This window comes from Muntiacus reevesi, chromosome 15 (assembly GCF_963930625.1).
Source record: "Muntiacus reevesi chromosome 15, mMunRee1.1, whole genome shotgun sequence".
In the NCBI taxonomy this organism is placed as follows: domain Eukaryota; kingdom Metazoa; phylum Chordata; class Mammalia; order Artiodactyla; family Cervidae; genus Muntiacus; species Muntiacus reevesi.
Window position 1 is genome coordinate 53363115 of NC_089263.1, and position 26664 is coordinate 53389778.

At 38.7% G+C, this 26664-nt stretch overlaps 1 protein-coding gene across 4 annotated transcripts in view; it reads right to left on the reverse strand.

Annotated features, from left to right (window-relative positions):
* The window catches only part of TRIP11 (thyroid hormone receptor interactor 11), a 69165-nt gene extending 45682 nt beyond the window's left edge, over positions 1–23483 (reverse strand). Inside the window, exons 1-7 of one of the 4 annotated variants that reach the window (XM_065905962.1) lie at positions 22949–23483; positions 18926–18984; positions 12034–12144; positions 8428–8706; positions 6058–6126; positions 4480–4645; positions 2381–2740 (exon numbers count right to left, since the gene is read on the reverse strand). In XM_065905962.1, coding sequence (XP_065762034.1) covers positions 2381–2740; positions 4480–4645; positions 6058–6126; positions 8428–8706; positions 12034–12144; positions 18926–18984; positions 22949–23087 — 1183 coding nt within the window. In that variant the 5' untranslated portion in view covers positions 23088–23483. Of the gene's footprint in view, positions 1–2380; positions 2741–4479; positions 4646–6057; positions 6127–8427; positions 8707–12033; positions 12145–18925; positions 18988–22948 lie in introns of all 4 variants that reach the window. The other 3 variants (XM_065905961.1, XM_065905965.1, XM_065905964.1) reach the window with 3 other exon arrangements.
* Between the last annotated feature and the right edge of the window lie 3181 nt (positions 23484–26664).

The following is a 26664-nucleotide window of genomic DNA, read 5'->3' on the forward strand; positions in this document are numbered from 1 at the left end:
GAGTTTTGGGCAAATGCTGGTAGATAGGGAAAGACAGGGAAGTTTGGCGTGCTTCAGTACCGGGTGTCATGAAGAGCTGGACATGACTGAGGGGCTGTCCAATTAAGATGTTTAGACTGTACACTGAAGTTTACAGGGAGCCACAAAATACCGAAATTGGGGGAGTGACCTACTTTACATTTCTGAAAAATCATTCTGGGAGCAGAAAAATATATATTGAAGAAGGATCATGGAAACCACAGAACAACAGATAACACGTTTATAATGCTTATTATGGGCTAGACACTGTTCTAGAGAGAACTTTACACCTAGTAACTCAAAATCCTACTACCACCACCATGAATGCAATAGGATTATCCCAACCATATAGATGAATAAAACAAAGTATAGGGATGTAAATTAACTTGCCCAAGGTCAGTCAGTCAGTGAAGGAGCTGGATTCCAACCCAGTCATGTTCTTAATCACTATGCTATTCTGCTCTACCGAGACTGCTTCCCAGGGGGTGCAGTCATAAAGAACCCACCTGCCAATGCAGGAGACACAGGAGATGCGGGTTCAATCCCTGGATGGGGAAGATCCTCTGGAGTAGGAAATGGCAACCTGCTCCATTATTCTTGCCTGAAAAACCCCATGGACAGAGGAGCCTGGCGGGCCACAGTCCCTGGGGTCACAAAGAGTTGGACATGACTAAACAACTGAGCACGACAGACTGCTATGGTTAAAAAGGCAAAAAGAAAGTGTGATTGGCTGAAGTTATTCACTGGCAGTGGAAATGGAAAAAAGGGGAAAGACTAGATCAATAAGTTTTTAAAGCAAAAAAACCCATATACGTCACCCAATATATTAAAAAATAAATTTTGAGAGCAGAGCTACTTTGAAGTCAAAGGCGAAAGAAGTCGAGAACCCCACCACAACAGCCTTCCTGCTGTCCCGAGACTGAGGCACCCATGAGAAACCCTAGAGCTCCTCTGGGACACAATCCTGAAAGAGCACTCAGCAGAGGGAAGTCAAAGAAAGAGAACCTTCAGGACTTGCATGGTGATGACTTCAAGTTTTCTCTTTTGGGAGAAACTGCTACCTATCGAAGTAGGGAAAGGAAGATGGGAGGAGGGTCACTCTACTTTAAGCGTAACCTTGAATTTACTCCAGGTCAGGAGCTCATGATAAACAACTAAATAAGGAATACAGAAGGGGCACAGCAGGTGGGGGGTGGGGGGAGAGGGCTGCAAGCAAACAAGGGCTAGAAACCACCAGAGCAGTAACGAATGAATTTATAAACAGACAGCTCATTTTGTGAGGAGAGTGAAAAACAAAATGCATCTTTTGAGAGGAAGACCTCCTGTTATGTTTTCTGGCATAAACAAATACAGGTGTTTGGTCTATTTCATTCATATTTACTTTTTGTAACCTAGAACACTGGTGGCGGGGGTGGGGTGTGTGTGTGTTAGTCACTCAGTCGTGTCCGACTCTTTGAAACCCCATGGACTGTAGCCTGATAGGCTCCTCTATCCATGGAATTCTACAGGCAAGAATACCGGAGTGGGTAGCCATTCCTTTCTCCAGGCAGTTTTCCTGATCCAGGGATAGAACCTGAGTCTCTGGCATTCCAGGAATATTCTTTACCATCTGAGCACCAGGGAAATCCAGAACACTGGTATATAACTAAATATAATCATGAGCATGGTAAGTGGTGGAAGACCAATGGCTCTTATAATTCTAAGGTATGCTTAGACACAGATCATTTTGAAAGGTAACACAGACTTCTGAAGAAGGTAGACTGCATTCTCTAATTGGAGGCTCTGGACCCTGATGAGTTATAGGAAGTGTTTAGTAACTTCCTCCCAACAAGTATCTATGTAAACATTTCTCAGAAATCTACATGGGCTCCAAAGTCAATGGTGGGTGTGCGCTCAGTCCTGTCCAACTCTTTGCCACTCCATGGACTATAGTCCACCAAGCTCCTCTGCATGGAATTTTCCAGAAAAGAATACTAGAGTGGGTTGCCATTTACTACTTCAGAGGATCATCCCAACCCAGGGATCGAACCTGCATTTCTAGCGTCTCTTGCACTGGCAGGCATTCTTTATCACTACACCAACTAGGAAGCTCCCTAAGTCAATGAGTTCCACGTAAAAACTTAAAAGATGAGGAAGGCAAGAAATCTAGCCAATTCTTAACCCTTTTAAGTAGAAATATCCTATTTGTGATCTATTAATTACCCAGCACTGAATCCAAAGCAAACAACTCTATTTTAATTTCACAGTCATTTCCATTAATACTTAATTTCCATGAAGTGTTTGATCTTTCAAATGTTTGCCTCTAAAAACAACTAGTATGAAGTGAAACGCCAATCAGAAATAAGTTCCAAACATTTTATACCAGACAGTGCCTGTTGCAGTCTGAACACTTCTTCTACTGATAAACTCTGTGGAATTCTTTCCTTTTCTGTCATCGTGTCACTCTGCTTTGCAGAATAAGGCTGCAATTTACTACATTCCAGTTTCAAACTTTCACATTCTTCAAGTATTTGTCTGTTTTCCACATTTAGTCTTTCTTGTTCCCTCCTCAAAACATCTCTGTCATTTTCTGCAGAAGATAGTTTTTTACTTATGTCTTTTATTTTATTCTCAAGTTCTTCAATTTTTTTTGTAGACTCTACTTTTTCAGCCTGTAGAACTTGAACAGTTTTCTGCATCTCTTGGGTTTTAGGGTGATCAGTTACTGCAACTCCTGGGCCACCTAGGACATAAATATAAAACCAGGGACACATCAAATATCAAGTACCAAGAGACAAATAGCCTGCTATATACAACTAAAGATTCAACAGACTTCAGAACTTGAAGAACTTAAAATGAAAAGTTAAAATAACAGTGAGGTAATACTACTCCTATTAGAATGGTCAAATAAGAAGAATAACACCAGCAAATGCTCTTAAGTATGCGGAGCCACAGGGACTCTCATTTAAGACTTGTGTGGGAATGCAAAATGGTATAGCCAGCCTGGAGGAGCTTAATGATTTCTTACAAAACTAAGAAATACAATATTCTTATCATATGATCCAGCCATCATACTCCTTCATATTCACCCAAAGGGGCTGAAAACTTATTTCCACACAAAAACCTGAACAGCAATGTTTATAGTAGCTTTACTTATAACTGCAAAACTTGAAAACCACCAAGATATTGTTCATGCGTCCAAGCTAAGTCGACTCAGCTGTTTAGTAGGTGAACAATTAAAATCTGTGGCATATCCAATCAACAGAATATCATTCAGAGCTAAAGAGAAATGAACTATCAAGCCAGAAAAACATAAAGGAAACATACACCTGAAGTTTATAATACAACAGTACGTCAACTATACTTCAATAAAAAATTATTTTAAAAAACATGGAGGAAATTTAAATGTATATTACTAAGTGAATGAAGTCCATCTGAAAAGGCTACCTTTTATATGGTTCCAACTTTGTGGTAATTCTGGAAAAGAGAAACAATGAAGAAAATGAAAAGAAGCATGGCTGTAAGGCTGGGACAGGGGACTGAGCAGGCAGAGCAGAGGATTTTTAGAGCAGTGAAAATACTCTGTAAGATACAATGATATGCATTTGTCCAAATCCATAGAATGTACACCACCAAATGTAAATCCTAAGATAAATATGGACTGTGGGTGACTATGATGTGCCTTGGTAAAAAATGTACTATTCTGATGAGTAACGTAGACAGTGGGGGGAGGCCGTGCATGTGGGGGGATGGGGTATAACCAAGATGTCTGTACCTCCTCAGTTTTGTTATAAACTTAAAACTGCTCTAAAAAAATAGAGTCCTTAAAAAAAAGTTAAGTTACTATAATAAATAAAGCATTTTTAAATAGAGGAAAGATATTGTGCTACGCTTAGTGGCTCAGTAGTATCCTTTGAAACCCCATGGACTGTAGCCCACCAGGCTCCTCTGTCCATGGGGATTCTCCAGGTAAGAATATTGGAGCAGGTTGCCATGACTTCCTCCAGGAGATCTTCCCAACCCAGGGATCGAACCCAGGTCTCCCACATTGCAGGCAGATTCTTTACCAGCTGAGCCACCAGAGAAGCCCAACAATACTGGAGTAGGTAGCCTATCCCTTCTCCAGGGGAACTTCCCAACCCAGGAATCAAACTGGGGTCTCCGACACTTCAGGCGGATACTTTACCAGCTGAGCTACCAGGGAAGCCCCAGGAAAAATGTTATTTGAAATCAAATACTAAAAGCCTTTGTATCTGAGTCTGAAAAAAAGTGAAAACACACCAATCCAAAGAAATCTCTGTTATAACTATTTACCACAAAGGCAAAAGGACTTTTTCATTTTTGCAGAATCTTAACAATAGTGGTACCACTGCAAATTTCCAGCAAATGAGAACTAGTCATTTATTCATTCTTTAGAATTTAGACCAAATTTATATCAGCTAGGTTTGTCATTTAATACATTAAAATAACAAAATTAATAACCTTGTTGTAACAGATTTTCCAGTTCTTCAATCCGATCTTCATAGTCACTTAATTCTTCTCGATGCCGTCGAGTTATTTCTGCCAATTTCTGCTGATGTGCATTCTGCAATACTGACATTTCATGTTGATGGTTATCAATTTCCTGACTTCGATTCTGTTTAAGTTCCTTAAAAAAAATTGAACAAAGTTAACCACATTTATTTATAATAAAGAAATTTAAGCTATTTCATTGTTGTGCAAAAATCCACCACATTTATTTATAATAAAGAAATTTAAGCTATTTCATTGTTGTGCAAAAACCCATATTATTAAAAATAATTCTCTAAACATGCTAAGGCTGAAAAAAGTTTAAACACAGGCTTCAAATCTGGATAATTCTAAAAGACTCCACCCTTCCCTTTCTTGGGCCTTAAGAAGGTTTTCTACTTTTAATGAGGGAGCACCAGGAAGAAACAACTGAAACAAAAAGCAAGCAGCATCTTTTTTTCATTAGTGTCTGTGACCATGAACCTCTCCTGGTAATGACACAGTCCACTGACATTAGTGTCCACCTCTGGCCAATCTGTTCCTGTTGTCCTAGTACAGCTGTTTTTTTGCTCAGCCTTTCCTTCTCTCAGTCTTGATGGGACCCCTAAACTGTCAACCAAGATGTCTCGCTACCCTAGTTGATACCATTCTCTCTCCCCTAGGAACCTGAATCTTGAGATGCATCTTTCAAAGGAGGAAACCGATTAGACCAGAAGCATTATAACAGCCGCACCCTGGAGAGCCTGTCCACTGTGTCCCACTACCTAGATTTCTCATGTTGGCCCTATTTCTATCCTTCCTGAGACTAACATGCTCCATTTTCCCTTCAATCCTGTGGAATGACTATTCCTGACTTCTTCCAATAAATTCTCTTACGCTTTACTTAGCTAGAGACAGGGTTTTTTTTGCTTGTAGCCAAGAATCTTAATCTGTAAATTAACCTCGATTTCCTGAGAAGACAAGTGAAGCTATTCTTTAGTCTTTCGCACTTACTTATGTGACAGTACTTGACAAGGAACTTTACACTTAAAACTTCAAAAACAATCCTTCAAGGGAGGTATTATGATAATATCTACCTTACTGATGATAAATCAGAAGCTTGTAAAGGTTAAGTAATTTGACCAAGGCAGGACAGCTGGAAATGACTGATACAAACTAGTAAAGTTCCACCATGAAGGGAAAATAACTATTTACAATAAATAACATTAACATTATATTCTGTCAGTGTTCTTTAACCCTAATCCTTGAAATTTCAGTAACCCTGGAACTGTTTTAATAAACAGTTTTACAAGATACACAGTAAACAGACTTATGAAACATAAACTACCTAATAAATAAATGTCCAAAACCAAATGACTTTGGAAAGATATATTTTTATATTCTTAAAAGTGTCATAAAGAAGAGAAGATATAAAAACAGCAAAAAAACCCAAAGAGAATATCATCATCTATAAAATACTTTTATAAATGAGTCTTTTATTAATTTAGGCTTATACTTTTAATAAGCAAATTTTAGATGTATAACAGCCATTGTTTCAACAATCCACCTTACCTTAATGATATTTTGCAGTTTGCAGATTTCACTTTGATCAGTGCTATCTGATCCTTGTGCTTTAGAAGTCTAGATCAGAAAAACAGAATTAGAAAGTAACTGTTCTGATTTTCTTATAAAAGAGAATGTCAGAAACTAACTTTAATAAAAGATACCTTTTTTTAAAAAAGGGGGCATTTGCACAGGGAATACAGCCAATATTTTATAGTAACTTTAAAAGGAGTATAATCTACAAAAATACTCAATCACTATGCTGTACACCTGAAACTAATATACTGTAAACCAACTACACTTCAGTAAAAATAGAAAAAGAAATGTAAGAAAAAATGAAAAAAAAAAAAAAGAAAAAATGGGGGGGCGTTTCTGAGACAAATTCTTATTAAAGACTGCCAAGCACCTTCTAAAGAACCTAGTCAGACAGTGAGTAATAATACACAGTAAATAAACGATACTATTCAAAAGTCTGTTAACTAATTGAGGAAGACAATACCTTTACAAAATAAGAAAAAAACAACGCAGAATATTTTTCTTTACTTAACAAAATTTAAATTTGATGATAATCAAGCAGTTTCCTAAAAGGCAATTTCTAAAATGGAATGTTACCTAATATTAATGCTAATATTAATACTGCTAATAATGCTAATATTAATGTATTGGCTTTTGGATGATTTTCTTTCATTCAAAGCTGGGTATTGCCCCTTTATCTTTATTAACATTTACCACAGCATGCTAAGGAACCAAAAGTTGCTCTCTGATTAAAAGAAGCAACACAATACATTAAAAAGAATACAGGGCTTGGAGCTGAAAGATGTGTGTTTAAAGCACAATTTAAATCACTGTGACAGTGAGTGTATTACTTAAACCTTTACTTTGCTTATCTGCAAAACAAAGGTAATAAATACCTCACATAGTTATTAAAGACAATATATTGGATTAGTATATAGGGAAACATAAAAATTAAAGTATGATACAAACATTATTTTTTTTATTATGCCTTACTAGAAAATTAAGCTCCCTGAAATGGACCCAATTATGCCTTTTTCGCCATAATACCCCAGCACAGGCCTGTCTAGAGAAGGCATTCAAGATTTGCTGAAGTAAATACACCAAAAATCCACCTTTTCCCCATGAACTCTGACCTTGGTAATGTTTCTTAGAGTGTGCTCCTCAGATCATCAGTGTCACCTGAGTACTTACGTGACTATATTTTCCACCTCCCTAAAACAGCCTACAAAATACTAACCTTGAAACTCTGGTTAGTAACAGTGGAGCTACAATAGCGCCAAATTTCTCAGGTTATTCCTACACATAAAAGTTTAGGAACTATCATCTTTTAGGAATAAGATGGACTAACAGATCACCCTCTCTAAGGTTTATCTTGGGTACTGGGAACATCCAGCAACTTGGGAAGCAAGGAGATCATTTTACTTGGGAAGCTTTCTCCTTTACATAACAAGATTACACTGACAAAAAGATAGAAAATAATCTCTTATATACTTTATTTTTCTCCACAATGATAAAATAAAGTCCGTATGAGCAATATTTCAGTTTATTTCAGGTCTCAAGTACACTGGCTACCTCAGTAATACATAAAATCTGATATATGAGACAAAAAATGGGTTCCTGGAAGAAAGTTTACAGTCCAAAATACAAAGGACTTAATATCTATTCTAATATTTGAGAAAAAAACACAAAATACTTTGTGTCTTGTAATACCAATCTATTATCAGATTTTTTTTCATTTAACGTGTAACTAATGGTGGCTGAGAGGGCAAAGAATCTGCCTGCAATGCAGGAGACCCAACTTTGATCCCTGGGTCAGGAAGATCCTCTGAAGGAGGGAATGGCTACCCACTCCAGTATCATTGCCTGGGAAATCCCACGAACAGAGGAACCTGGTAGGCTATAGTCCATTGGGTCACAAAGAGTCAGACATGACTGAGCAACTAACAGCAATGCAGACAAGAACCTCACATCACCATCTACGCAAACAGTTCCAAATCTGGTGCCTTGGAGCTCTGAGTTCCACCAGGGAAGTCTCAGGGACTGCAGGGAAAAAGGTGCAAGTTCAACCACAGCAACTCTGTTTTTATCTCTTTTAAGGGCTGAACGTGTAACTTTTACCTTTAAAGTTCTCTTGCTTTAAATTAAAAAAAAAAATTTCTTTCAAATATTGCACAGAAGGGGAAACTAAGGCCCAGAGAATGATGACCTGACTAAAACCAATTAAAAAAGTCACTGGTAGAATTAGAAATAGAATACAAGTTTTCTGATTTCCTAGTCCAGGGTTCTTTCTGATACCAAAACATCTATATAGAGCAGGAACATTTTTACTCACTGTTTTCAGAAACTCATGAAAATTCTACCTACCTGAGCAATATGCCTCCAATGGCCAACTTCAGACTCAAGTCTTGAAACTTCATTTGACAATCTATTTATTTCTCGTTGTGATGAAATGATGTCGCCAAAATCCATGTCATCGTCATGGAAACCTGAAGCATGATGACTTAAACCATAACCAAATGACGAAGATGCAGTAGTTGCTGGTACACCACCAGCTCCTGAATTCACTGACTGAGCAGCGGACTGCAGTTTCAGCAACTGATCCTGTAGCGCAATCTGTCTTGCTTTAAGATGGCTGATTTCTACCTATATTTATAATCCGCATTTTAGAGAAAGCACTGTGAAATAATCATACTGACCCTTTAATATATTCATAATGTTAAAAGTTATAATATTTTATAATTACCAATGGTTGTACTCTTACCAACTGAATCCAAGTTGTCTATAACATCCCAACGTTAACACTTTTTTTTTTCAACATAACACTTTTATTTCAAAAACAAACATGATTACCACAGTTAAAGCAGAGATAATGTTTTGATTAGTATGAGGAAAAGAATTCCACTCATACATCAACTAAAGCAACAAAATGCTCAGTTAAACATCAGTTTACCATCAGGAGACACTACATTATCAGGTAGTTTGGCATAGGCAATTTCTTCGGGTTCTGTTTGTGCTTATCAAGCCTCAAGAGACGAGAAAATAAAAGCTTCAGCAGTCCATGCACTGTTGAGTTTCCTTAGAACACCTGTTGGAAGAATCTTTTGAACCTGATTGTGTATGGCTGGATTTGGGCTAATGCACCATGAGTCAGATAACTTGTACTGGTCTACACAAAACAGCTGAAAGAAAGCTTTGATTTATTAATCTGATCTTCACAGTAAGCCTTGTAGATTATTAACTAGCCCATTAGTCTCAGAAGGAAATCATGTATTCAAAGAGGCCTTGGTTTTAGCTTTGGCAAAGAGAAACCAGTGAAAATCTTCTAACTCTATTCAGGAAGAGAACTGTATAAAACTTGTGATATGCCAAATGGAGTTTTGACTGAAGGCTGGCAATACTAAGTCAACATCCAAAAGAAGTTACAAACACAGGACTTAGCATAATGCCATATCCATTCCAAATGAGAGATTACACAAAACATGAAAGTGAGTGAGCTAGAGAAAACTAAAATAAGCTTTCTGTAAAATACTCAAGCTAGTCCAAAAGATATCCTGCCACAACTAAGGAAAATCTGACCTGAGGAGACAGCCAATGAGTAACAGTATTCCTACAGGTATAATGTCAAGCAATTAGACAAAGAAAAGCCAAATACAAATATGTCAGATGTCATAGTAAACAGACACTTTTTCGTATGAAAGCCCCTTCTCTAGTTGAGGTTTATAGAAATGTGCAAATCTTATTTTCCCATAAATGATATGAAGCAATTTGCATCTTTGGGCATTCTGAACATCACAATGAAGGCAACAAACATTCAGAAAACAGCAGATCTAGCAACTTAGATGCCCATCAGCAGACGAATGGATAAGGAAGCTGTGGTACATATACACCATGGAATATTACTCAGCCGTTAAAAAGAATTCATTTGAATCAGTTCTAATGAGATGGATGAAACTGGAGCCCATTATACAGAGTGAAGTAAGCCAGAAAGATTAAGAACATTACAGCATACTAACACATATATATGGAATTTAGAAAGATGGTAATGATAACCTTATATGCAAAACAGAAAAAGAGACAGAGATGTACAAAACAGACTTTTGGACTCTGTGGGAGAAGGTGAGGGTGGGATGTTTCAAGAGAACAGCATGTATATTATCTATAGTGAAACAGATCACCAGCCCAGGTGGGAGGCATGAGACAAGTGCTCGGGCCTGGTGCACTGGGAAGACCCAGAGGAATCGGGTGGAGAGGGAGGTGGGAGGGGGGATCGGGATGGGGAGCACATGTAAATCCATGGCTGATCCATGTCAATGTATGACAAAACCCACTGCAATGTTGTGAAGTAATTAGCCTCCAACTAATAAAAATAAAGGGGGAAAAAAAAAAGAAAACAGCAGATCTAAAGTATATATTATCTTTGATTCTAGTAAGAAGTAATGAAATCAACAGTTCTTTTCAGATGTAGCTATAATGCAAAGGAAGTTCTCATCATACAACAGACAGTTACATCAAGTTGTAGAGGTAAAAAGTACGAACTCTACTTAAAAAGATGTATTCCTAAACGTGAATTTTTCATTTGCCCTCTGATAACAACAGCCAAGTAAAAAATAAAAATATCAAATTTTCCAGTTTTCTCAACTAGGATGTAATAAGCATCAGAATCAGCTATGGGATTTTTGAAAAATTCCAGTGCCAGGGTTCCTTCCCAGTACACTAAATCAGAATCTCCAAGAAGATCTAACAATGTGTATTTTTCATGATTTAGCTATAAACCCCTAGGTGGGAGCTACCGCTCTACCGGAGTATAAGTCAGTGCCGCTCAAAGTATGTCTGTGGACCAGAGTCATGAATGTTTGCTCCAGTCCATGACAAGTACAGAAAACTAAAAGAATAAGGTTTAAAAACTTTTAAAGTAGTTTGACAGAGTAATTTTATATTTGCTGAATCTTAAAAAAAAAAAAGGACTTTTCACTTTAACTTGAACTTATAAATTTGCTTTTTACACTCATTTTATCTTGTAGTAATATTGTATTTCATTGTATTGTATTGTAGTTTTATTGTATTGTCATTTTTATTGTATTTTATGAAACCAATTCCAAACAGATTTAAGTTCTTTAAATATTAATCTTTAATGTGGTTTACTTTTTCATCTTAGTATGTCATTAAAAGAACTAGAAATCAATGCATCTAAATTTTTAAAACCCAAATATAAAGTGATTGTAGAAATGAACATTTAATCAACAAACTGAACAACACCCCAATGATCTGAATAATTAAACAAGAAATGGCTCAATAGAAGCATTTAGTGAATTCCACTTATGTACTAAAACTAAAGAGAATTCAATGACCTGGGTACATAGGTACAGAACCTAGGTACACAGTCTCTATTTTAAGGATTCATAGTAACGTTGGTTAAATTATATAATACTACTGGCACTGCAAAGGCAAGATAACCTACCTCCAAAATAACCATTTCTATCAAACAAAAGAGGAAAAAATATACAGAACAAGGTAAGTCAACTATAAAATACCTAATCGTCTGTTTTTCCATGGAAAATCAAGTAAACATGAATAAGCATATGTTAACATTTGTAGTTAAAATAATTTTCTTTAAAAAAGAAATGTTATTAGCAATCACACTGATTTAAAACAATTTAGATAAATAGGTGAGAAATAAGTTTCATAAAATCAGAAATTATAAACAACAGGCGCCTGAAGATATTTTACACAAAGACTTTTATTCTTCTGGAAAGTAGAAATTAAACTCCACAAAGGTTAGTTTATGTAATATAAACATAAAAGCTTACAGAGTCCTTGTTAAATTAGTGATATCACACTGAGTTGGGAATTATTAACTTCAACACCCTTTTGATATTTTCACAGATCTAAATAGAGCTTGATGTATAACTCTTAGAAACCATCCTAAATACACTGTAGTGAAGTAAGTATGAAGTCTGCTATAACCTTTACCTCTTTCTGTTGTAGCTGATGTCGGTAATTCATGGACTGCTGCTTTATCTGAAGCTCTGATGCCTCATGCTTCTCTTCCAGATCAGCACAAAGTTTTTTGAGTCTCTCATTCTAGAAGCAAAGAAAAAAGTGTTTTCAACAAAAAGACTAAAAGTAAAACATGTTAGTAACAGCTATGTGCAGGACATTATAAAAAACATATTTCATGCACAAAAAAGATGTACTATAGTAGGTCTCAGAATTTTGGTTTTTAAAACACAATTCCAATTAAAGTTACACGTACAATAAGCATGTTAATAGATTATGCATAATTGTTTTTAAAAAACCCTGCTCAGCTTGATTTTCTGCTAAGAGAAAGTCACTGATCAGTGTTTTCCCCATCTCTGTACACCCAGTGTCTAACAAACTGTAGGCAATAAATGTCTGGTAAATAAGTGACCTAGATTACATGTTTCAACTTTTGTGTTCTCCCTGAACACGTACAAGTTTTTTGTTGTTTTTTTTTTCATCAGTATAAGTTTTTCAAAGAAACCCTTTATAAAAAGACTTATGGTTGAAATACAGGTAGGAGGCCAAAGCCTCCCAATTACTTGTCTGACTGAACCCCAGCCTCCTGAGCAAGGCACCTCTGAAAAATTCATTTTGAAAACCACTAGTAGAACTGTTTGAAAAACTACACTTAAAAGTACAGGAAATATTCTAAATATAATTCAATAAATTTAGAAATCACATCTTTTAAGATATTGGAAAATATGGAAAAAATTACTTAAATTTTAGGTTCAGTTCAATTCAGTTGCTCAGTTGTGTCTGACTTTGCGACCCCATGGACTGCAGCTTGCCAGGCTTCCCTGTCCTTCATCAACTCCCGGAGCTTGCTCCAACTCATGTCCATTGAGTCGGTGATGCCATCCAACCATCTCACCCTCTGTCATCCACTTCTCCTCCCGCCTTCAATCTTTCCCAGCATCAGGGTCTTTTCCAATGAGTCAGTTATTCAGACCAGGTGGCCAAAGTATCAGAGTTTCAGCTTTAGTACCAATGAATATTCAGGACTGATTTCCTTTAGGATGGACTGGCTGGATCTCCTTGCAGTCCAAGGGACTCCAAGAGTCTTCTCTAACACCACAGTTCAGAAGTTATCAGTTCTTCGGCACTCAGCTTTCTTTATGGTCCAGCTCTCACATTCATACATGACTACTGGAAAAACCATAACTTTGACTAGATAGACCTCTGTTGGAAAAATATGCTGTCTAGGTTGGTCATAGTTTTTCTTCAAGGAGCAAGCGTCTTTTAATTTCATGGCTGCAGTCACCATCTGCAGTAATTTTGGAGCCCCCCAAAATTAAGTCTTTCACTGTTTCCCCATCTACTTGCCATGAAGTGATGGGACCAGATGCCATGATCTTAGTTTTCTAAATTTGAGTTTTAACCCAACTTTTTCACTCTCTTTCACTTTTGTCAAGAGGTTCTTCAGTTCCTCTTTGCTTTCTGCCCTAAGGTTGGTATCACCTGCGTATCTGAGGTTATTGACACTTCTCCTGAAAACCTTGATTCCAGCTTGTGCTTCATCCAGTCCAGCTTTTTGCATGATATACTCTGCACAGAAGTTAAATAAGCAGGGTGACAACATATAGCCTTGATGTACTCCTTTCCCAATTTGGAAACAGTCTATTGTTCCATGTCCGGTTCTAACTTGCTTCTTGACCTGCATACAGATTTCTCAGGAGGCAGGTAAGGTGGTCTGGTATTCCCATCTCTTGAAGAATTTTCCAGTTTGTTGTGATCCACATAGTCAAAGGCTTTGGCATAGTCAATAAAGCAGAAGTAGATGTTTCTCTGGAACTCTTGCTTTTTTGATGATCCAACGGATATTGGCAATTTGATCTCTAGTTCCTTTGCCTTTTCTAAATCCAGCTTGAACATCTGGAAGTTCTTGGTTCACAAACTGTTGAAGCCTGGCTTGGAGAATTTTGAGCATTACTTTGCTAGCATGTGAGATAAGTACAACTGTGTGGTAGTTTAAGCATTCTTTGGCATTGCTTTTCTTTGGAATTGGAATGAAAACTGACTTTTCCAGGCCTGTGGCCACTGCTGAGTTTTCCAAATTTGCTGGCATATTGAGTGCAGCACTTCAATAGCATTTGATTTAGGATGTGAAATAGCTCAGCTGGAATTCCATCACCTCCACTAGCTCTGTTCATAGTGATCCTTCTTAAGGCCCACTTGACTTCACATTCCAGGATGTCTGGCTCTAGGTGAGTGATCACACAATCATGGTTATCTGGGTTATTAAGATCTTTTATGTAGAGTTCCTTTATATATTCTTGCCACCTCTTCTTAATATCTTCTCCTTCTGTTAGGTCCATACTGTTTCTGTCCTTTATTGTACCCATCTTTTCCATGAAATGTTCCCTTGGTATCTCTGATTTTCTCTAGTCTTTCCCATTCTACTGTTTTCCTCTATTTCTTCGCATTGTTCACGTAGGAAGAGAGAGGAATAAAAATGAGAAAGATTCTTGATGGCGTTCAGTTCTGGTTGAAGCCATTTCCTAAAAGACTGGCTAAAATTTCTGCCCTTGGAATCCGTAAGATTCATACTTCTATCCTTAATTATCCCTTTATGCTTAAGCCTTCTTATATTATCAAGGTCTACTAAAACCAATTCTAGTTTTTGAGTTTCGTTTTTTGAGCAGTCCTAAGGACTGATGTTTATAACATTCTTTCTTAGTAGCTTCCAAAAAAAAGAAAACAATATACTTAGAAAACAAACAAAAAGATTCTATTTTGTAATTACCATAGGGGTACACTGGGCACCCTTATAAATCTAAGAATAATCACAAGGTCATAATGATCTTGTTTTTTCTGTACCTTGAAACATTTTGCTATTATTATCATCCTATCAGGGTTTCCCAGATGGTTCAGTGGTAAAGAATCCACCTACAATGCAGGAGGCGTGAGTTCGAGCCCTGAATCGGAAAGATGTGGAGAAGGAAATGGCCACCCACTCCAATTTTCTTGCCTGGGAAATCCCATGGACAGAGGAGCCTAGTAGACTACAGTCCATGGGGCTGCAAAAGAGTCAGACACGACTTAGCGACTAAACAACAAAAACTAATCATTACTCATCAATTGTTTACAACTATGTTAAAAAAAGAGAAAATGGAGACTGATGGAATCATCTAGGAGAATGATAAAATAACAGTGAAATAACCAAGTACTACATCATCTTTTAAAAAGGAAAATTACCAATCGAGACACTATCTTTGCGGTGTTTTTTTGTTTTGGGTGTTTTGGGTTTTTTTTTTTTCCACTTTCATTTCACATAGTTGGAAATTCATTCTCACTTTTCAACAGAGAAGAAAACTGAGGAAAATATTCCACAATTAGACAACTAAGAACATAAATGCTGAGAGACAGAAAACAGCACTCTGGAGTTTAATGGTTATGGTAAAAATGATTGTAGAAGCAAAATCTCAGACAAGTCTTTGAAAAACAATATCCTACATGAATTTCTTAAACTCAGAACTGAGGAATGAACAATGTATTTCCAAGAACAAAAAGGAAATATGGTGTTCTCATGAAATAATCATTCAATAAGATTTTATCTCACAATATTTTGTGAAAAAAACCTGAGCCATCCATCCCATTTTGTTAAATGGACATATAACAGTATTATTTCATTATGATATTTATATACCAACATTTACTTGATACAGTCCCTGTGTGGACAAATGCTGAAGACACATGTATACATAGGTGACCAGGAGGAAACAAATGACAAAAATGAAAAAACTCAGTGGATTGATAACTCTAATCGGTATTTATAAATTTAACAATTAAAGCACTTTGTATTTATGCAGCAGTCATGTTTTTAACAAAATCGTTAAGTCATCAAAGTTTTCATAAGTATTGGTTTAAATGACCTAAATCAGGAAAAAGAACTGGAAGATCTAAATCTATCACAGATGTAACTGAAATCTGGAGTCAGTATTTACAAGAAACAGTCCAGTTCACTAACAAAGTTAATAAACATATGTAAGTTAATAAACATATGTAAGTTTATATGCATGCATGCTCAGTCACTTGAGTTGCGTCTGAGTCTTTGCAACCCCATGGACTGTAACCCACCAGGCTCCTCCGTCCATGGGATTATCCTGGCAGGCATACTGGAGTGGGTTGCCATTTCCTCCTCCAGGGGATATTCCCCACCCAGGGGTCGAACCTGCATCTTCTGAAGCTCCTGCATTGGCAGGAGGATTCTTTACCACTGAGCTACCTGGGAAACCATATGTATGCATATGTGTGTACACACACACACACACACACACACACACACACACACGATTTTAAAGGCAGAAACATAGGGAATAAAAATTTAAATTGTTGTAAGTGCTCACTGAAACTTCTGATGAAGTTTTTCACTATCACTTTATTCTTTGTAAATTTCACTATCACTTTATTCTTTGTAAATTTCACTATCACTTTATTCTTTGTAAATTTCACTATCACTTTATTCTTCTGTAAATTTCACTATCACTTTATTCTTCTGTAAATTATTTATAAAATAATTTAACAGGAAAATTAAGAGTCCATTGGATCCATATGGTAAATGGTAAGACTATTTTTCTTGGCAAAGATGGTTAAATTAGCTTAGGTTGGTTGCTATTACTTGCAACTCAGGAAGCCTAACTAATTTAATCAATATCAAATATTAACATCTGTAAGCAAATCTAATTTCCTCTAGAAAATATACTGCCCTCTGTCTATACTGAAGCTTTCTAAATAAACAGAATTTTCTATTGGTTTTAATTTCCTACTGGTTTTAATCATATGTTCACCTCCTTTTTACAGTCATATAAGGTGTTACCTTTATGAAGTGTTTATGTGCTGAGAGAAGGCAGGAATCACGTACAGTCTAAATCACCTTGGAAAATAAAGCTCTTGAGAAATTCAACAGTCTGTTATCCTCTAGTATTCGAGTAAACTCACAGTACTCTGAATAAGCACCAAACAAGGAATTTGGCTATCACTTAGGGATATGTTATACCAAAAATAAATACTTGTGAACACTAGAATCATACCTGCTACTGTCCAAGGACAGCACTAGGACAGAGACTAGAGTTGAAATCAACAGGGGGACAGAACATTTCTATCTTCCGCCTTAAGTTCAATACAGAGCAGTCATTCATTCAGCAGGTTAATCCCATTTACTACCCCCATTCCCCACTCCAAACATATACTGGCAAATTTAGCTTAATTAATGCCACTGCACACATCTCTGCCATCTAATTTTTCTGTGAAAGCCCACAGTGAGTACTCTGTCAAGGATTTCTTTAGAGACTATAGGAACTAGTTCCTATCTCAGTCTTACAAAGAAAGAAGCTATTAAGTTCATCTGTCACAAAAACACCTACTAACGAGGTAATTACAGCTAAGGTCTCTTAAGTGCCACCAAACTGCCACCTTCTACTGAGGCAGAATGGGGCTTCCCAAGTGGTGTGGTGGTAAAGAATCCGCCTGCCAATGCAGGAGACACAAGAGATGTAGGTTCGATCCCTGGGTCAGGAAGACCCCCTAGAGCAGGAAATGTCAATCTGCTCCAGTGAAAAACTCCAGGGACAGAGGAGTCTAGCAGACTACAGTCCACGGGTTCAGACAGAGTTGGACATGACTGAGCGCGCGCGCACACACGCAGACACACACACACACACACACACTCTGAGGCAGAAAACTTCAGTAGTCCCTCTTGAGAGATGCTTCCACTTTCAAATTTACAGTCTCACGTTGGTAATCTAGCGTGTGTGCGCTCAGTTGCTCAGTCATGTCCAACTCTTTGTGACCCACTGGACTGTAGCGGACTAGGCTCCTCTGCCCATGGGGTTTTTCACGCAAGAATACTACAGTGGTTGCCATTTCCTCCTCCAGGGGATACTGGAGGATCCAATATCCTCCCTGGGTATTCCTGATATACAGGGATCGAACCTGCATTTCCTGTGTCTCCTGCACTGCACGTGGATTCTTCACCTGCTGGGTCATCGGGGAAACCCTTGGTAATATAGACCAGAGTTCACTGATGCTTGTTGTCAGAAGTATTTTCTTATATTTAAATTTCATTTTCTTTTTTTATAGGCTTAGCAAGGGAAAACATGCTTACCACAGTCCTCTAAGAATGTTGTTGGCTGAAATACTATTACATGTTCCCTCACCATTCTTATCCAAAGGCTAAAAATTGCACTGGTCAAAAAGTTCGTTCAGGGCTTTCCATAACATCTAAAAAACTTTCTGGCCAACCCAATGGTTAGATGTCTTTAGTACTTTACAATAGATGCCATTTTAAAACCTTTCTTTTTTTTTTATGGCTTACCTTTGAACTCTTTTCAAGTTTTCGTCATCCCTATTAAGAACAATGACCAGAGCTAGTTACCACAAGGCACTGACTAATAACGGAAAAAAATGGTAAAATTCATTTGCTATTCTTACATTCTACATTCTCTGCATACAAATATCACACCTTTTTAATGTTAGGGAATTAAAAACTCTACATTAAACAGAAATGCATTCTTCACATTACACTTAAATGTACAACTGCAGTTTTAGCACACTATTAAAACATTGTAAATCCTTGAAATGATAAATTGTTGCCACTATTGTTTCTATATTTAGCAGATTTCCTTCTTCCACCATTCAGAAGCAGAGGTGGGAATATTTAACAGAAAAGAACAGTAACAAGTAACTATATCTTCATCAAAGGAACATGACAGAGCTTCAAAAAAGAGAAGAAAACTAAGATAAAGGGAAAGAGGAAAACTGCATTAAAAAGAGAGGACTGAAATAAAGTGTGAATAACTCATGATTTCAAAAAAGAAAAATCTAAATCTTTAAGTTTCCTTACCTCTGATCTTAAGATTGTATGAATGGCTTCAACTTCCTTTCTCCTAGCATTAGGTAAATCTGCTACAAAAGAAATGGTATATACTGAATATATGGTCAACATCATGTGAAGTAAACAGGCATCTTTAGGAAAATAAATTTCACTGAGCTTTAAACAGAATGGTATGCTGATCTGAGGACAGATTCAGAAGACAAACATCATTTGATTGTTATCACTACTCTCTACTGTTACAGATGTCTACTGTCATATAAGTCACTTTGCCTATCTTCTATATTCAAGAGCATCTACCTTTACCCCTTGGAAGTATTCATTAAAATTTTGTAATGGGAAATTAATCTGTTTGTTTAGTATAATTTTTGATGAAAGATATGCAAATAGGATGAAAAAAAAATTTTTTTTTTTTTTGGGCCACACAGTGGGGTCTTAGTTCCCCAACCAAGAATTTAATTTGGGCCCTCAGCAATGAAAGCATCAAGTCCTAACCACTGGACTGCCAAGGGAATTCCCATTTCTAACTTCTTATGCAACTGGGGTTTAAGGTCTTACTAACTTTTTCTGCTTCCAATACTACCAAAAAAATCAGTGACGTCTTAAACAAAGAATAAAAATGCAGTAAAATAACACTTATTTCAAGTAACATGGACATAAGTTATTGAAAATGAGCATGAACTCAGCCTTGTTTTGTACATTTTCATTTAAAAGGAAAGTCAGAGGACCAAAATGGCCGTTGATGCTGCCAGATAATCAACCTCCACACAGTTAGATTTCTAAGTATTAATATTTTTCATTACTCTCAGCCCTTTAATACTATAAAAATAACTTCTCTGAATTATAATTTAAATCAAAAGAAAATACAAGTGACATCCAATAAATAATAATGACAAACTCGCTCTTCTTGTTTTGAAAATCACTAGGTGGGGATGCTTGTGTGGTTGTTTATACAAATTGCTTGAAACTCTGACAAGACTGTCTAATTGATACTCAGAAGAGAACAAATTATAATCTAATCTGTTTAGGAAGGTCACTGTTAGAAGCGCAACTGTTTCAAAGAGAGATTAAAGAAAAACAAGGTCACGAAGACCTCCCTCCATATCCCTCTCCCCAGAACATGGCCTTTTTAAGGATAAGGTGGAGATGCTATGCAGACCAAAAAAGTTTTCCTCAATGAGGGAAAACAAAAATAACAACCATCATTTATTAATGCTTACTATTTGCTAGGCACAGTGTTAGGTTAGGCATGTTACATTCATGATTTCATTTAATCCTCCCAAATTCATGACAGGTATCTCTTTTTAACAGATAAGAAAACTTTGCTTTTTAAATGATAAGTATTTAATAATTTGCTGAAGACCCCACAATCTGTAACCCATGGATGTGGAATTTCAATCCATGTCTGATTTAAAAGTCCAAGTCCAAGCTCCTAAATTAGTATAGTGCTTGGTAGAACAGCAACTTTCTGATATTGTAACTATAGATAATTTTCAAGTTGTATCAATAGTGCTATTGTAAACTGTTATCTTGTTAGTTGCCGGCACAGGGTAGACACTCAATAAACATTTGTTGAATGAATAAATGAACTGCATTCGACCCTATTTTTAAATGACTTATAAAATCAATAAACTGGATGTTAAGCAAGTCCTATTTTAATACAAAGAGAAAACAATAAAAGCAGATTTTTAATCACTTAGCAAAATTTTTACTAAGCATGGAAGGTACCACACATACTAGTAATACAAGGATAAATAAAATAGAGCTGTCAGAGAGAGATCCACAAAGTTCTGTTAGACACAAGCGACTCAACCTGCCACGGACTGAGAACAGTTTCACCAGGTACCTGACATGTCAGCAGGGTCGTGCAGGAAAAATTGTTTTCCAGGCAAAGAAGGGTAGAAAGTGAAAAGTGAAAGTGAAGTCGCTCAGTCGTGTCTGACTCTTTGCAACCCCATGAACTGTAGCCTACCAGGAACCTCAGTCCATGGGATTTTCCAGGCAAGAATATCAGAGTGGGTTGCCATTTCCTTCTCCAGGGGATCTTCCCGACCCAGGGATCGAACCTGGGTCTCCCGCATTGTAGGCAGACGATTTACCGTCTGAGCCACCAGGGAAGCCCCAAAGAGGGTAGAGGACGAGGTAAAAAGGAAGGGCCTTCCATGCAGGGCTTGGAGTTCTGTCAGCACCTCACCAAGTTCCCTGTACAGAAGCCCTGGGTGCAAGCATGCTTGTGTATATGAATGTACATCTATGTGGCTATTGAGAGAGAAGGGGGAGGGAACAAGAGATAAGACTGAAAGAGGTAGACTGAACCCAGATAGGATAGGTTTTTGGTCTCCCCAAGTTAAGACGTTTGAGTTTTATCCCGTAAGTACAGAGTCAAGAGATTTTTAAAGCACATTTGTTTCTAGAAAAGTAACTGGTAACACAACAGAATATGGAATAAAGGAGGAAGAAACAAGTGACAGGACATGAAAGAGAAATAATGTGTGGGAGCGAAAACGGGGATGGGAACTAAAGGAGGAGGAATAATAAAGGAAAGGACGAATATAAGAAACACTTCAGGCACCAGATGAACAAGATTAGGTGACCAATTCAAAGAAGGAGAAAAGAGAGGCAAAACAATGTGACAAAGATTTCTAAGTTTAGGAGAATGGGTAGATGGTGAAACCATTAAAAGTGAGAATACGGGAGCACATTTGGTGGGAAAAACAAAATGAATTCCACCTTAAGCCTGTAGGACATCCAAGTTGGAGGGATAAGTGCGCAGGTCCTGGCTTAGAGTCAATAGTCACCTGTTTTCCCCCATCTAGGAAACAAGGAGAGACTAGCCATTCCCCAGGTTAGCCAGCTCTTTTCTGCTTCTGACAGCCCTCAATGTCACATGATCATTTCCTGAACACAGGAAGAATCCCTCTAACTCCCACCCCAATCTGTCCCACCTGATGTACCCCCCACCCCAGGGGTACCCCAAGCAGTTAAATGGTACCAACTATCATTTAATAGCAGCTACCCAATCTTCTTCCCTTCTTAGACCCCACAGAAATCCTAAATATAGATACTATCTTTCTAAATCAAACTATCTTTCTCTACTTCAACCAAATAAACATGCATACTCAATTAAATCAGTATTAAAAAATAAAACCAGAATGCTGATTTATTTACAACAAACAAAATTAGCAAAGGAACTGCTCTCATCCAAAAGACCACCCTCTCTGGAGGCAGACGTAGATTGAAATTAAAGAATTCTTTTGATCTAAATACTACTTGATGAAAGAAGTATCAAGAAATCAAAACAGCAATTAACTTAATCATCAATTACCATGTAACTCCTGGTCACTATTCATTAGTAAAACAAAATGAGGACTTCAAAAATGAGTGATGGTTGCTAAAGGGACCCGAAGAACAGGATTACCTTCCTTGCTCTCCTGAGCATATGGGAGGCATTAGGCAATTAGGCATGAAAATACACTCTCAGCTGAGACGCTGTAATATGCCATCAGAATAAGCAAAAATATAATAGGAAAACCATACCCACGTTTCACTAACATATATTTAAGTGAGAAAGGGTAAGAGCCACTAAATATTTTATTAACCTACAAAAATCGAAGAAACCCCCTCCCGCCAAAAAAAGTGACTACGTGTCATAATACAAATAATTCTTTAAACTATGTCGATATAAAGGAAGAGGATCAAAATCAGTTCCGCCTCCAAGTTAAGGCCAAAGTAAGCGGTGGGTGTGGATGAACCAAAGAAAAATAAACTCTACGCGATATAAGGGCGGTTTCACTCTGCTGTGAGCTATCCCGGGTACTCAAAGGAGAAACACCCTCACTCTTTCCCCCAACCCTAGTGGTCTCTCATTAGAGAAAATCACCTAAGAGGCAAAAGGAGAAATGTAAAGAAAAAAGGGCGGACACTTCTAGGACACTTCTCTAGACCTGTCTGCGTCTCATGACAGATGAACAAGGGGACCAAACGGACGCTCCCAGGGTCCCAATAAACCCCTCCCTCCATCGCCCCAGCTGTTACCTTCCACTTCCTCTGTGCCCTCCATCAGCATATCCTTCGTAAAGTTTGAAATCTGGCCAGTGAGGGAAGCCAGGCTGCCCCCGACCTGACCCAGGGACTGGCCCAAGCCGGAGCCAAGGCCCCCAAGCCAGGACGACATCGCTGCGGGTTAGAGAAGGTCCGCTCTGCTCCGAGAAAAGCGGCCAGCGTCGTCGGACTACTCTGCCAAATGTCCTCGAACCGCTGCTTCCGCAGGACTGTCCAAATCACAACACTCAGGAATCGATAACACGACAGGGGGAATGGTTCCCAGTCCACGCCGGTTTCGGGGGCTCCCACCAACCGCCGGGCTCTGATTAGAAGCGCAAAGGCCTGGCCTCAGACTTTACCAGGGGCCTGCCTCCAATGACACAGTCACCCCCGTGGGCTTCCACTCATTCTCACGACTTCCCACCATCCGGATTAGGCCACTTCTGCTGCTGCTTTAGTGACTTTCCCCAATTCCGTGGGCAACTCCTGCCAACTCGACGCCGGCCGCCATGACACCCACTAGGAACGCGTCTATGGATCATAGAGAGGCGCCGTGATAGGGTAGAAAGGCCCTGCAGAGCCGCCGGACGTGTCCTGGGTGCAGGGGAACATGGGATCGCGGAGGACCGAGTGCGGCCGCGGTGGCCGCAGCCTCCAGCCCCAGGGCAAGGTCAACTTCCACGTAGCCCGCCCGCTTTGGCCGCAGGTGGAATGCCGACCGGTCCCCGCGGCGACGCGGCGCTCTCGCCAGCTGCAGCTGGGTTTCAGGCAGAGCCGACCCTCAGTGGGTGCCCCCCGAAGTCGGCGTAGCCTGGGAGCTCCATGGACTCTTATTCTTGAGGAAACCCGAGTGTATTCATTCTGATTATCCCTGTCAAGGCGGGGATCCTCCACCGGATCAGAAGTGGATTTTGCATAACTTATCACACGTGTACTGTGAGGATTATTCTACACCCTGTCAAGGGCCGCTGTGTACTGGGGACTACGGTGGGAACCAGAGGTTCACAGAAAGGAAGGGTTGCAAATTCAAGTGTCCAGGCAGCAAAGATATTTGTGTTGATTACCTTCAGAGTGGAAATTTTCTCTGCTGCCTGTCCAGCTTTTTAACCTATGAAGTTAAAAATACAGACGACCCGTTTCAAAATAACTCTGCGGAGGACAGCGGGGCCACTTTATGCAGAAGAAAAGCTCTTCTACTGTGAACGCTGTCGTTCGGTACTGTGACACTGGCCCTGCAAGGGCCCACCCCTCCCAGGGCCCTCAGTTACAGAGTTGGTGCACACACCTGTGTCCTGACTTGGCTGCTTTCCTCCCTAGAGAAAAAGGTCACGTGACTTCTAGGCATTTACTGCCGTGCTACGTGGACCCACACTACCTGGCCAGAGAGACGTCCACATTTTTGACTTTGAAAAGAATAGGATAGGTCTGCAGGTCTTTTAAGCATAGAACCTAATATACTGGCACCTTTCTCCTTGATTTTATTCACAGCAGGGGACACCGCAGATTTCATTATTTGTGAATGGAACATTAGAAATGCCTCCAGTGTTTGAAATATGATTGGCACCAATGAATAGTGTTGTTATTCGGTCACTGAGTCATGTCTGACTTTATTGCAACCCCACGGACTGCATGCAGCATGTCAGGCTTCCCTGTCCCTCACCACCTCCAAGAGTTTGCCAAGTTCATGTCCAAGGAATAGTAGTAGCCCTCCCTGAAATCTGAATGCTTTTAGAATAAAATTTGTATCTTGTACTAGAAGTGTTTATTAAATGTTTTCTGTATATATATTTTAAAGGGCATCATTGCCCAGGGGTTAGATGTGCAAACACTGGGGTCTGACTGCCTAGATCTTTGATTTATTAGCTGTGTGACCTTGGGTAGGTTACTTAACTTCTGTGTGTACCAGTTTCCCATTTGTAAGTTGGGGAATGATAAATAATACTGCCTACAGGGTGGGGTTTTTTTTTTTTTTTTTGAGGATTAAATAAAGTAGTATTTTTAAGTGCTTGGAACAGTGCCTGTACATGGTGAGTTCTATTTTAAGTGTAAAGTTTTTAAAGTATGACATAAAGGTGACCTGCAAGTTATTCATAGGTAGACGATGAATTGGTTAATAGCATCACTGACTCCATGGACATGAATTTCAGCAAACTCCAGATGATAGTAGAAGACAGAGGAGCCTGGCTTGCTATACTCCATGGGGTCGCAAAGAGTTGGACACGACTGAATGACTGAACAATAATAAATTATTCTGAGCACTGGGGATACAGCAGGAGAAAAAACACAAAGTTGCTGATCTCATGGAGCTTGCATTCTACTGGGAAGGAACTGATGAGAAAATGTATTATTACATGATGATGACTGCTGTGGGGAAAATAACAATATTAAACAGGGTAAGAATGGTATGGAAGGGTATGGAAGGGACGCAGGGGAGAGAGTGCGCTTGTAAATGTCGTCGAAGGTGGTCAGGCCTCACTGGCAAGGTGATATTCGAGCAGAGACTTGAAGGAAGTAAGAGAGTGAGACAGGTATCTGGGAAAGAGCAGTCCAGGCAAAAGAAACAGCTGATGCAAAGGTCCTGAGGCAGGAGAATTCTTGCCAGGTTAGAGGATTAGCAAAAAGGCAAGGATGGCTGGAGCAGAGTGGGCTGGAGAAAGGAGATAAGCAGTGAGGACCAAGAAGTTCAAATAGGGGAGGACAGGTCACATAGGGCCTGATAATCGAGTATAAGAATTCTAGCTTTTACTCAGAGTAGAATGAAGAATTGTTTAGAGAAAAGGAGTCACATGAACTTAGGACCTCAATGGGTTCCTGTGTAACAGTGAAAAGTTTGGTGTAAATCAAGCTCTTATTTCCTAGAGGTGTAAATTCTCTGGAGTGTCATTTATATAAATTCATGTCATGCCATAAAGATATAGTTAATACAGAAAACAAAATACATGCCTTTATATTATGTATTAAGGTATTAACATAAAAGCTATATCTAAAATCCTCTTTATTGAGGATTGTTTTCAGTGTGATGGACTAGGGTCCAAAAAACTTAAAAGTATGATTCTGATATATTTAGCATGATGCACTTCCCTGGTGGCTCAGATGCTAAAGAATATGCCTGCAATGCAGGTGACCCAGCTTCGATCCCTGGGTCAGGAAGATCCTCTGGAGAAGAGAATGGTTACTCACTCTAGTATTCTTGCCTGGAGAATTTCATAGACAGAGGAGCCTGGCAGGCTACAGTCCACAGGGTCGCAAAGAGTCAGACATGACTGAGGGACTAATACACACAAACATATAGCATGATGTGATGTTTGGGATGTGCTTCAAAAAATGGGGACAGGGTGGATGAATCAAGAATTGTCAGGACTGGGTCATTATTGATGCTGGGTGATGGGTGGGTACATGTTGTTGTTCTTGTTGCTGTTCAGTCACCCAGTTGTGTCCAACTCTTTGCAACCCCATGGACTGTAGCATGCCAGGCCTCCCTGTCCCTCACCATTTCCCAAAGTTTCCCCAAGTTCATGCCCATTGTATCAGTGATGCCATCCAGCCATCTTATCCTCTGATGGATACACAGGTGAGTCATTTATTTTTGCATACATTTGACATTTTTTACTGTACAAAAGTCATACAAATTTGATGAAGCTTGGGCTGATGACACCTCTCCTTTTCCTACCAAAATCCCCTGTAGCGAATAAGGCTGTTCATCACCA